The sequence below is a fragment of the Vipera berus genome (genome assembly GCF_964194415.1).
Source record: "Vipera berus genome assembly, chromosome: 1".
Lineage (NCBI taxonomy): Eukaryota > Metazoa > Chordata > Lepidosauria > Squamata > Viperidae > Vipera > Vipera berus.
The window spans coordinates 120027816-120041339 of NC_138202.1; the positions used below are offsets into that span (position 1 = coordinate 120027816).

Sequence of the window (13524 nt, forward strand, 5' to 3'; positions counted from 1 at the left end):
AAATATAGTAAAGGGCCTCCCATAAAGGTAGTCATGAAATTTTTTAACCCCTGCGACTATTGCTAGGGCTTCTCTATCTATTTGTGCATAATTCCTTTCTGCTTTAGACAGAGTGCGAGAATAAAAGGCTATGGATCTTTGTGTACCATCCTTGAATAAATGACTTAACACTGCCCCAATTCCATAGGGAGAGGCATCGCAAGCGATGCATATTGGGGTGTCTTCTCTGAAAAGGGTGATTGTTGAGCTGTGACAAATAATCTTTTTTAATGATTGGAAACTATTCTCATGTATTTTGGTCCAGGACCAAACAGTTCCCTTGTCCAGGAGCCTATGCAGAGGCTCAGCGATAGTGGCTTTATGGGGAAGGAATGCATGGTAAAAGTTTAATAATCCTAAAAAAGCTTGGAGCTCTTGTTTATTCCTTGGGCTTGGTGCTGTTTGAATAGCCCTTAGTTTTTCTGTGGTGGGGTGGATGCCTTGGCCGTCTATTTTGTACCCTAGGAATTCTGTGGATGTGACTCCAATAGAGCACTTTTCCCGTTTAAGTTTGAGGCCGGCTTCTCTGAGCCGGCTTAGCACAGCTGACAACCTGTCAGCTAAGTTTGCTTCGTTTTCTCCGGCGATGAGAACATCGTCGAAATAGGGGCAGACCCCGGGTATTCCTTTCAGGGTTTTCTCCATGATACCCTGAAAAATACCCGGGGCAGCCGATATGCCGAATTGGAGCCTTTTCACTTTAAAGGCACCGCGGTGGGTGACAATTGTCTGGGCTTCCGCGGTGTCATTAGTGACAGGCAGTTGCAAATACGCCTGCGTGAGATCAAGTTTGGCGAAAATGGCGCCAGAGCGGATGGAAGCGAATACGTCCCTTACCGCTGGCACCGGGTAAGCGTGGGGGCTGAGAGCTAGGTTCAGGGTCGCTTTATAGTCCGCACATAATCTCACTTCCCCGTTAGGTTTAATAGGGGTAACTATAGGGGTCTCCCAGCTTCCCCCTTCCGTTGGTTCGAGCACCCCGAGACCTATGAGGCGATCATGTTCGTTTTCTATTTTTTCCTTAAGGGCAAAGGGTACTCTCCTTGCTCTTATCTTTATGGGTTGGATTGCTGGGTTTAACTGTAAGGAGATGGGGGGACCGGTGTATTTCCCTAACGTGCCATCGAAGACGTCTGCATACTTGTTGCAAACGGCTTCTAGGCTGGGTGATTGAATTGTATTTACCCCCGTTATGGCGATTCCTAGCGGGCCGAACCAGTTTAACCCTATCAAGTTGGTGCGGTTTCCTGGCGTAACTAGAACTTCTAAGGGACCCTTGAACCCTTTGTACTGCACGACAACCTTAGCCCTCCCTTCCAGAGGAATGGGGGTTTTCTGGAAGTCTGCTAGGTGGACCTGGGTTTGCCTCAGAGGAATTTTTTCCTTGCCTTGTTGACAGATCTCCTGATACGTTTTTAACGAAATTAAGGAGACTGCTGACCCTGAATCCACTTCCATGAGGCAGGGCACCCCCTGAATTCTTACCCAGATCTTAACCTTTGAGCTTAGGCTGTTTACCCTGTCAATTGTTTCTACCAGGGGCCCTAGCGGTTTTTCTCTGCTAGCCTGGGTAGCTGGCCTACCTGGGGAGTTTGCCTCCAAATCATTGATGTTGTCGCGGCCCTTGCTGCGGCACACCGGTTTGATGTGGCCGGTCTTCCCGCAATTGTGGCACTTAGCGTTTCTAAATCGGCAGCTCCCTCGGGCATGGTTGCCCCCGCAGCTGGCGCAGGCGGCCCGTTGCTCGTAGCGCGGCGGTGGCGGAGGGGGGTTCCTGGACCTTCGGCGGTCCGAAGTGTCGCCTCTCCTTGGTTGCCTGCGTTCCATTCTGCGCTGCAGGGCTTCTCCGTCGGTGAAATCCACCGACTCTTCGCTGTCGCTGAGGGTGGCGCTTTCTTGGAAGACGGTCGCGGGGCTCTCTGGGGTCGTGGTAGTCGGCTTCTTCTTGTGGTTGTGCTCGTAGGCCATGATTTCTCTGGTCAGCTCTGCCAGGCTCATGTCGGGCTTGGATGTCAGCTTCTTCTGCAGCCTCTCGTCCCTCAACCCGATCACCACCTGGTCTCTGATGCGGTCCTCCAGGTCGGGGAAACAGCAGTTCCACGCGGCGTGTCTGACCCCAGCGATGAACTCGTTGGCGGCCTCGTCTGGACGCTGTTTCTTCTGGGCGAATTGGACCCGCCAGTACAGTTCTGAGCGAGCCGGCATATAGTACTTGTTCAGCTGGTCCACCAGGTCCGCGTAGGAGACCTCTGTGATGGGCACCGGGCTGAACAGGCCCACGGCGGCATCATACACTGGAGGTCCGCTGATGTATAGTAGGGCGGCGGCTTTTGCTCTGTCGTCAGTGATTTTACTGACGAGGAGGAATCCCTCGACCTGGCCTAGGTGTGATTGCCATCTCTCGGGATGGCGGGTATCGAATTCCCTCACACGCCCGAAGTTTGCCATGTCGTCCGGTCCTGGGTCGCTCCTAAGGAAGTTAAAACTTCCAGTGACAGCTCTTGCCGGGAACTCTCTTCCTCGGCCGTGACTTCAGCTCAGGAACTCTCTTCCTTGGCTGTGACTTAGCTCCGGAGCGATCCCATCCTCGTCGCCAGTGAAGTAGCCGAAGGACCACTCGGGACGACAGGCTAGTTACTAAAAGGTTTATTTAGAGCAAAGCGAACAGTAGAATAACTTGTCCGGCTTTTATAGCCGGCAGCTGTCAGCGAGGGCCAATCAGGAGTGTTCATTTTGGCGCCGCGTCTATCCGGACCAATCCGCGTCGTTTGCACTTTGACAGCTCAGGCTTCCGCATGGTCCGGTGTTTTGACAGCCGCGAGCTGTCAGTGGTTGCGCTTGCGCCGTGAGGGGAACTTTGACAGCTGTCAAAGTTCCCGCGTGTTCTCCTGTCAGACTGTTTTCCTAGCCGGAATAACTTGCTAATTGATGTATATTATTGTTTACATATATAATACAGAATTGTCTCTTATTCCTCCAAAATGCACTCCTCCCTCTTGGGACTCCTCACTACATTCCATCACAAGGGCACATCATTGGGAGATAACTGCATCAAGCAATAAACTAAGGAGTGATTATCATCATTTGTTTGTTACATGGACTAAGCCATGCATAACTTCTTTCATTATGTATCATCAATTTGGTGCCAATTCTTAGTGACCATGTAAATTTTCTCCAGTATCACTGATTATTATAATGTGTACAACACAGAGATTTCAACTGCCTTCGATTATTAACCAACTCATCGTATTTAAAATGTCTTCTGTAGTGCCGGTTGTGTATATGTTTCCTTTTTTGTCTTCCAAAAGGCTATTTTCTTCTCATAGTAGGCTGCTTCATTGATGAAGACTGGGAAGAAGGTGTCGTCACCATTATGCAGAATATCCTCTCCATCAAAATTCTGGAAAACTGGGTCCCCAGGCTTCAGGGGCTGGAAATCTTTATCCTAAGGGAGATTATTTGATTTGATTATTTGATTTGATACCAAGAACAAAATAGCTGGAAGGTTTTCACAAGCAAGCCTTTCTATTCCCCTTGTGTAGTAGCCTCTGATGAGCTGGAAACAGCCCTTGCAAGAGATGAAACTGTTGTAATGAGCATTGTCACTGTTGGATGATTAATTGCAGACTTCCTTGGAGTCTGATGTATTATTATCCTACACTTTCTATCCTATTTAAGTAGACAACTTGGTGATCAGAAAACCCAAGGTTGGGAAAAGGACATTCTGACAAAGAGAAATTTCCCTCAGTCTTGCAATGCTACGGCACACTTAGCAAAGCTCACGGTTTCGCATGCTTATTAAACTCCAGTTCCCCAGCACAATGTTTCCACTCCCCAATCCCTCACAGGGGAAGGTAATTATTGAAGCTGAACAGCAATCCTTCTCATTTCTCCTGGCCCTGAAACCCTGAGATCACGCAGAAGCAAAAGAATGCTCTCGCACTACCCAAGGAGAACTGCCGAGAAGAGGGTTTCCCCATACCTGCCCTGCCTACTCCTCGACATTCTGATTTTATAAACATCCCCACAACCCCATTCCACATACAAAGAAAACACAGGCATTTGCTGGTGGATCCCTGCTCCTACGGCTCTCAATTTTACACACAGCTGTGGAGGTTTTGATTTCGATTTCTGTTCTGTAGTGGATTTTATTGCTATTGAAAGAAAAAAATCACATTCATTTTTATTGCATTAAAAAGCTTCTGAAGATGTAAGGAATGTATGAAGAAAAGAGAAAGAATCTAGAGGGAGGGATAGATAAAAAAAATCCCTTCTCAAATAGACCAGCCACGATAATGCAGTGTTGCAAACTGGGAAAAAAGGTCAGATTGCTCTAATTTCAAATAAAATGCAGAGGTGCCCGGGGAAAATAAAGACAGATGTCAAAGCTACCTGACAGGGTGTGATTGCACACGTCCAAAGGGGGATCATACTGGTGCAAGATACTCATGGACAGATGTCCAAAGTTTTAGGCAGTCAATGTTCTATTATGTTGCAAAGAGCAGCCAGAAAGCTGCAAACTGCACGTGCACACAAGCACTCACATGCACTCACTCTCGCACATACACATACACAAACATACGCCCTCTCTTCTTTCCTTCTTTTCCCCACCTGTAGATTTGGATGTATTACAGCAGAAATCTCCCCATTGGGATAACGGGGGAAGTCCTCCCGTTCAATAGGTCTGTATGCCTCAATTTCAAAGGCTGGGAACAAGGTGCCTAACAAAAAGAAGCAGACAAATTGCAGAAAGTTTATTCTCAGGAGTCTGTGAGGCAGGAGGATGGACAAACTCCTTCCCCACCACTCTGGGCAATTGATGATCAAAAATTCAGATGTTTGTCAGCTTCTGCATCTGAATATACTGTTAGGTCTAGGCTTTATTTTAAAATTCATGCTAGGTACAGAGCCTGATCAGCGTAAATCTCATGACAGGTCACTAGAGTGTGACACACGAGGGAAAAAGGATTATATTTCCAGTCGTATTACGGAAAAATGCATGAACGGTTGGTTGGTAGCTCTGCATTAGTTTTTCTTTCACTCTTATTTTGACAAAGGGAGAGCTTGTTGCATAGCTTTCATCATTTTAACAGTAAAACTGTGACACTCACATCTCCAAAATGGGTCTCACTCATGTTTATGGAGCTTCTCAGTTCAAGAATCAAAATAGGTCACCTTTGTTAAAAAGCTCAATGAAGTCCAAAGCACAGACCACAATCGATCTCATCTTAGCAAGCTGGTCAGCTCGTGCCACTCCCTGGGGTTGTGGGCCCAACTCTAATCCTGCAGGGATTATAGGAAGAAAGAGGGTGGTGGTAGAATATATCATTAGAAATTATGTTGGAATGTCTTTGTTTACCTTACATACGCCTTTCCTCCTACTACTACATTGATCACAAGTGGCAAAGCAAGGACTGGAATATCTCCCACTTTTTGCTTGGAGAATACCTATGAGGCTTTTGAAAACACTACAAACTACTAATGTAGGGCCTAAATGTGATTTTTCCAAAAGGCAACTGGACTTTTTCAAGAAAGTCCAGTTGCCTTTTGGAAAAAAACATCTTTGGGACAATTGTGACCTGGATGATTGAGAATCTCCATAGACATTTACTAATGTAGGAATGGCCATTGTCTCTCAGCCTGTTTCATAATGTAGTTATAATGTATGGGTAAAGAATGGGGGAAAGCCACCTATCTTATTAACAGCTGACTTAATATGCATTCAAGAGAAACCCAATTAAATTATGCTAGAAGAAAAGTTGCCAGAGAAAAACAAGATTTGAATAAAGTAGACTTTGGAAAAAAGGTGAGAGAGATGTGATTTTTCATCTTCATTAGTTTTTAGTTATGTATTTATAAAACATCATTCCAAACCTATCTTGCTTAATTTATTTGAGCTATCTCAGGCTCTTTCAACAAAAAAAGCACCAATTGGATAATTTTAATAGAATATTTTTTAAATCTCTCACTATAGAAAGCAGCCCTTTGATACTGTTACTTTATTATTGCTACAAAGATGTCAAAATAGAAATGGGGTCAAGAAGACCATGTCAGAAAAGACCCATGTGGTTAAGCCAGAGTTGATTTGAGACATTTGTTGTGTCAAAAGATTACATTGCACTATCTAAAGAGATAGTAGGATCTTTGGGGATGTTACAACTGAAATTCATGAGCCGTATGCATCTTTTCCAGTCATTCTGTATTCTAGGAAGGATCACCAGGCTGAGAACTATTCCTTACCTAGTCCATGTTTAGCCACTGACATCATGAAAGTAGCCTCCTCTCCAGATGGTTGACAGAGTAAGATGGGACAGTGTCTCACTCTGCAGTGTTTCTGTGAAGGCAGGAAAAAAAGATAGCTTTTTTAAAAGAAATCCGAGTTTTCTTTTCTTGAAAACAGGAAAAAAATAGATTCTTAGGAAATTTCAGAAACATGACCTCACCTGGATGTAGTTACACATGTGTATGGATAACAGGCTAAATTCAGACTTCAGTAAGAGGCAGGAACCCATGTTGGCTGTAGTGTTGTGTAGATCTAACATAAAGTCATAGGCTTGAAATGAGCCTTTGGGTCCGAACATCTGGTTGATTTCCTGAGCACGTTGAATCTCATAAAGGTCTGAATCTGAAGCCTTGGTACTGACAAAGAGATGCTCAAAATAATGGTAGTCTGTTAAATCTGATCGGGAGAAGATGCCTCTTCTAATCTGGTATTATGAGGATACATTGGGCTTCAACTTCTACTGTTCTAGCCAGCATGGTTAAAGCCACTTGGGCTGGAATTGATTGAAGATGGAGATATGCTAGCAGTTTTGAAGGGCCCCAGACTGAGGAAAGTAAGTTTAAAGTCTTATGGCAACAAACCTTAAGTGAGGGCTTAGACACCTAAGCATCTTCAAACCTGACACAAAAAATGTGAGCTTCATTGTGTTGCCCTTCCCAATAGTCCTGAGAAGGATGGTCTTTGTGTTCCCTACAGACTTCTAGAGCAGAGGTCTTCAAACTTGGCTGTTTTATGACTTGTGGACTTCAACTCCCAGAGTGCTGGCTGAGGAATTCTGGGAGTTGAAGTCCACAAGTCATAAAAGGGCTGAGTTTGAAGACCCCTGTTCTAGAAATTGGAGCAAAGCGTAATACTTACTCTAGAAAAGCTGCAGCGAACGTACGATTGAGATCCCTGCCAATGTAGCGCACGCACTGCTCGACTGCACGCGGGTTGCCCACAAAAGGTGTGACCTGAAAGGTGCTGCGCTGCAACTCGGATGGATCCTGTACCCAGTGCTTGACTAGGTAAACACCTGACATTTCATTCCCATGAGTTCCTCCGCATATTGCTACGCGTCTCAAGGGAGGAAGGTATTGTGGGAGTGACATGATGGAGTTTCAGACTCTGTTGTGAGAAAGAAGACCACATGGGATTATCAACAGCCCTTCAGCAATACTGGAGTGTTCCCTTCTGCAACCCATCGAGCCAAGCCCCTAATCTTGCCTTTAATTTTACTATGTACCACACAGTTCTGCAATGTTTTAATATAAGAGTGGAGACTCCATGGATCACTAGAACTTCAGCATTCAATACAGTTAGTCCTTGACTTACAACCACAATTAAGCGCAAAATTTCTGTTGTTAAGCAAGACAGTTGCTAAGTGACTCTTTACACCTTTCTTGCCACAGTTGTTAAGTGAATTACTGCAGTTGTTAACAACGCAGTTGTTAAGTGAATCTGGTTTCCCCATTGACTTTGCTTGTCACAAAGTTGCAAAAGGAGATCACATGACCCTGCGACTGTCATAAATTTGAGTCAGTTGCCAAGCATCCAGATTTTGATCATGTGACCAGGGGGAATGCAGCAGTTGCCGTTTAGTGTAAAAAAAGGTTCGTAAGTCACTATTTTCAGTGCCATTGTAACTTCGGACAGTCACTAAATGAACTCTTGTAAGTTGAGGACTATCTGTACAATTTACTTATTTACTTATAAATATTTACTTATTTATTTTTTATTTATTATTCATTTATTTATATTAAATGTATATGCTGCCAGTCTCATCAATAAGGCAAGTCTTAAGAGATATGTCTCATATGTTGATACCATTGTGTAAACAAATCATTTGTACAATTATATTATGAGGCACATGTCTCACCCACACACATACATAGACACCCCTGCTCCAAATACAGTCGGTCTACAACTTCACCCACTATCATATGGGAATCCATATGAGGATTCTGAGCATGTGTGAAAGCACCTTTCGGCCTCTGTGTGCCACAGGCTGCAGGAGATTGCAACCAGTTATAAATACAAGGTGGTTGCCACAAGCATCTGAAATGCAATCATGTGATCCCAGGAGTGGTGCAGCAATCATAACTGTGAGAGTAGGTTGCAAATAACTTTTAATGAGTTTATTATAACTTCAAATGGTTGTTAAGCAACAGTGGTAAGTTAAGGATTGCCTGTATAAAGTCCACAGATGTGAAGAATATCACTAATGAAATTTAGAGTCTGTGAAGTAAAACATCAGCAGTTTGTAACCACATCTTAAAAAAAAATCACATCTACCCATGATGCGGATGTTATTAGTTCTTCTGCAAAATCTGTGGTGAGATAATTTTCTTCTAGGTTCATTTCCCAGACTGTATTATGGGGCACATCCCCAATATTCGACTTGTCTGCTGCATGAGTTATAAACAGAGAAGCTATTTAAAGAGAATGCGGGAGATTGCCCTCTTCAAGATCACCTGATTCCATATTCAGAATAGATTTTAAAAAATTCCAATCATCCTGGGTTATTAGTACATATACTGAAATTGCCAATTTCCCATTTGCTTGAAAGAAAGTAGGAGAGAGGCAGAAGATGGTGCTTTGGGGATGACAATTTCTTGAGGAAAAAGCCATGCACTGCTTAATGTGAGATATATTAGGGGAAAAGTACGTGTGTTCTAAAAGCAGGATATCCCTTGCAATTTAATCCTCAAGAATTTGGCATTTCAAATATGCACTGAGTTGACATTAACAAAATGAACTTTGCAGTCCTTAATGAGTGGAGGTTAATAACCAACCAGAAAAAAAGGTTCAACTACAACATTTTCCAGAATGTCAGAGAAGATTAAAGGGACTCAGGGATAGTATTTAGCACTGTGCAATGTCTGATAGAGTGAAGGGGTTGTTGTCTGTGGAAATCTGATAAAGAGTTAGCAGACAGAATAGCCAGCATTTACCCTGTCCTATAAAAGTAGCTAGCAACCCATGCTACTACTCTACCTCTAAAGATTCTTCCTGATCCTTTTTCTGCTAAAAACAGTAGTGATGCTTATGAATGTTACAGTGTGAGAATTTACCCAACTTGAAATTCTGGTCTGCTTGCCTAATCCTGGCAGAAAAACAGAGATGAGATCTGCAAGACTCTTATCATGTCTAGGAATTCTACTAAAGCAGCTTGGTTGATAAGTATGTATATGTGTGTCTCCAAGTCAGCCTTGACTTCTGGAGACTGTTGAACTAGACTTTGCAGGTTTTTGTGTGTGTGTATGTATATGTATGCAGAGGGAGAGAGAGGGAGGGGGGAGGCAGGGAGAAATCTTATTGAGCATTGCAATTACAAATATAAGAACTAATACAAAGTAAAAAAAAGAATACAAAGAAAAATAGTGCAGAAAAGACAAGACTTCCCCCTTCATAACAGATATAAATATCTGTTATGGGGCTAGGCTATATATTGTGGCTGGTTGCGGCCCAAGCTTCAGTACAGTTCCAGCAAGAATAAAAGAATGAGTTTCCCTGTACTCAGTCTTGTGTCATCATTCCTGCTCACCAGAGCCCACGACTTAACAGTTAGTAACATCACTTTCTCTTAAAATACAACAAATGACCTCTTCTTCCCATGTCTCAAATCTATAAGCAAATCTTTAAAGCCTTGTTGTTCTGTCCTGGTCAGCAAAAGTCCATTAAGAATTACCAGATATAACAATTGATCAAATAAACCAACTTTATATTTCTTCCTTTTAATTTTAACAATCCTGTTCTTTTTATATTCATTCTCTCTCATTTTTAACATAAAAATATGTTAAACCTTAATCCCCTCAAAGTCCTGGAACATGATTTCTTCTCCTTTTTTTTCTTCATCCCCTCTTAAAATTTTTTTCACAACTTTAGCGGATCTCTTTTGAAAATCCAGTGTAACAAAGTTATCCCAGTCACTCTTTTGATTTGGTAAAACATCAGCTGGTTTCATTTGTATATCCAGTGTAGCATCTTCCTCTTCCCCTCATTTTTAGATCTACTTTAATCCCTGCATTTTTCCTGGCAACATTCAGAAATGGCTCCCAGGACTAAGAAAGGGAGGGTCTCTCCCAAGTTCTCCCAAATGATTTTAACTATTATACCAAACTGGATCTTTATTGACTTTTATGCCTTACTTAAAATTATGCTTTACTACTCAGGTGAAGTGTAATCATTATCATTGAGAAGGATATTGTCCTTAATACCAGCCATTACACTTCCAAGCTTGCTGGGCTAAATCTGAGAACAAAAAAATCATGAAAGTACTGGTTATACAAGCACAATAAAAAATAACAAGAAACAGAAAAGTGTTTCCAAATTCAAGGGCAACTATAAACTTTAGAACAAAGAGGAGCTATTGGCTGAATGACACACTTAATAAGAAAATTCCTTACTTTATATTTTATGTAGATTACAGCTTTCAGGTTAAAGAATTCCCAATGGCAACTGTTTAAATGTAAGATATTTGAAACCTCAGTTAAGAGCTGTGTAATGAGAGGCATAGAAATAGTGTTCCTGCTTCTTTTTAATTTTGAGTCAAGCCTAAACCCTAATGACTTTATGAACAACATCACACAATTTTCTTGGCAAATACTACATAAGGAATTTGCAATGGCCTTCATGCAGGATGTTTATCCATTTTTGGGGTCAGGTGCTTAGACCTGATATTTCCTTCCTTCCAAGCACCAACTATAAGAACCTTGCTTAGCCTTTTCTAGATTTGCCTAGATCAGTCAGGTGTTGTCACTTAGTAGAGCAGATGGGAAGTTAAAATACTACAATAAACAGTGTTTACTCCACTACACAGTACCTTTGGACTCCGTGTATTCCAGAGGCAGTCGTAGAAAATCAAAACAATGGTGGGCTTCATTGTTTCAAAATTTGCCCAACTGTCCAGAAAAGAGACTGCTATGTGAAGAACATCCTGGGATGGCAAAGTGGGATGGGGGAAGCTTCTGGAAACTGGGGTTGTTACACTTAAGCAGTGAAATGTAGCCACCATTTTGTGAGAGTGCTGTTAACATGTCTTCTAAATTTCCTGTATACCATGGGCTCAAAAAAAAGTTGGGACCTCTGCAATATTACTGCTATCCCATGGTACAAAGGGATAGAATGAGCAATCCTGCCCTCCATTCCTGACTGAAAAATTGCTCCATATATCTTCAGGCTGCTAAGGTTGAGAAACATGGTGTGACATGAACCTGGAGGAAATTTCCTTCTTTCTGCTGACGCTTTGGAACAGTGGTGCATAAAGCCCATTTATGCCTTTTGGGGAATGGAAAATGTCTTTGCTGTTCTTGGCTGCTTCCAAAATGCCTCAGCAGAGGCCTGTTTTCAAACCAGTGACTTCCCCAAACTCTTCTCCTTTCTGGCAAGAGATTCCCCCCCCCTTCTAAAAGCACCAGCTCTTCACCCTAGTCCCTGATTTCTCTCTCTCTCTCTCTCCTCTTCTTGGCTGCCCATTTATCTCCCTCTGTCACCACCCATGGCAGCTCTAATATAACTGCTAGGCAGGTATTGAGCAGTGAGATGAGCAGGTGTGAGAAAGGACCAGGCGCAACTGTCACTAGCTTGGCAGGAGAAGATGGATGGTGAGAAAAGGAGGGCCACGTCCAGGAGCCTGAAGGCTAAACAGGAGGAGGGGAAGGAAGACCAGACAGCTGCCCCTGTATTTAGCCCACTTTTCCTTTTCAGTGGGCTTGATTATTATTAATCCATCCTGATATTATACATGCCTGGGGCTCACCCCAAATCTAACCCAGATTTTGCAGGTGCCTTGGCCAGGATGGCCTCAGTGCGTGAGCCTGTTACTATGGTCCATATTGACCATTCACTTGCCATCTCCCTTGCGATCCAATCCATACCCTTGCCCTTGCCCAGGTACCAATAGTGTGGGAGGAACAAGGTCCCCTGTTGGCAGCTGGATCTGTCAATCATCCTCAGAGTTTGGCTGGTAATTGTTTCTCTCATAATTGCCATTTTGCATCAGGTTAGACTACTTTTGCATCCTTTTCCAGATGTGGAATATGAAAGCCAAGTACATTTCATAAATCTAAGTAAAAATATGTGCAGACTAGGAAAGTCCTACTCCAGGGAACTGAGCTTTGAATTAAAACCTGTGTATTTGAGGAGATAATAGAGGACAAGAATAAAAAATGTTTATGGACCCAGGAAAAGCATGATTCCAGAGAAATGGCAATGTATGCATTATCTTTGAACTATTTAGCATTCTCTTATGAGATATCTGCCAACATCATGGCTGGATTTTAAAATTGTACTAAACCATGATGTGAATGGTTTTGGCTGTGGTTACTCATCAAACTAGGATTGAATAAACCAATTTAACAAAATGTAGAAACTCAATCATTGCAAAGCCAGCTTCCTAGGTCAATTGTACATTGAAAGATGTAGCCAAAGGCCTTGTCCTCTTCTGAATTAAGTTTTTAATAAATAATTTTTAATAAAAGATTTTTTAAAAACTACAGAAACATAGAGGAAGAAATTAAAAAAAATTAATAGGTTAAAAAAAGTAAATAACAAAAAGGGAAGAAAAAGAAAGATCTAAAGAAGTGACTTCCAATCTTCTTTGCAGCAGTTATAAATGTAGCAGTTACCATCTCTACCCTCCCATACTGCATATCACAATTCCTTTCTTCCCATAAAAAAACTTTTTAATCAATAAATCCCTAAATCAGTGATCAATATATATATCTATCTCTCTATCTCTCTATCTATCTCTCTATCTCTCTATCTCTCTATCTCTCTATCTCTCTATCTATCTATCTATCTATCTATCTATCTATCTATCTATCTATCTATCTATCTATCTATCTATCATCTATCTAGTTGTAGTGCCTTCTTAAATTTTCCCTTGAATTAATGAAGCTTGCAAGTCTGTGAATTTGAACCAGAGAGCATAACATTTGTATGGCAGTCTTATGCATCTTGCCCTGGCTTATTTCTCTCTCTGATTCTAGTCATCTAAAAATAAAGGATTTAATTGCATAGAGTTGATGATGTTTTCTGATGAATCTTTGGAGTATTAGGTGCCCACCGTGGTCAGTAAATACCCCAGGCAGCCAAAATTACCATTACTCTGAATTCCCTACTCCACAGATTTTCTAGATAAAACATCCCTGGAAAAAAGAGTGGCCTTAACCACCTGGCAGCTGGGACAATAGGATGCAAAGAAAGTTTGGTTGGGGAGA

General features: G+C 42.3%; 1 protein-coding gene across 1 annotated transcript in view; it reads right to left on the minus strand.

Moving 5' to 3' along the window:
• Positions 1 to 13524, minus strand: part of ACY3 (aminoacylase 3) — a 61274-nt gene that overhangs the window by 43790 nt on the left and 3960 nt on the right. The window contains exons 3-8 of the mRNA XM_081324488.1: positions 7181 to 7429; positions 6483 to 6678; positions 6280 to 6373; positions 5215 to 5322; positions 4651 to 4760; positions 3277 to 3484 (exon numbers count right to left, since the gene is read on the minus strand). Coding sequence (XP_081180614.1) covers positions 3290 to 3484; positions 4651 to 4760; positions 5215 to 5322; positions 6280 to 6373; positions 6483 to 6678; positions 7181 to 7413 — 936 coding nt within the window. The 5' untranslated portion in view covers positions 7414 to 7429 and the 3' untranslated portion in view covers positions 3277 to 3289. The remainder of the gene's footprint in view (positions 1 to 3276; positions 3485 to 4650; positions 4761 to 5214; positions 5323 to 6279; positions 6374 to 6482; positions 6679 to 7180; positions 7430 to 13524) is intronic.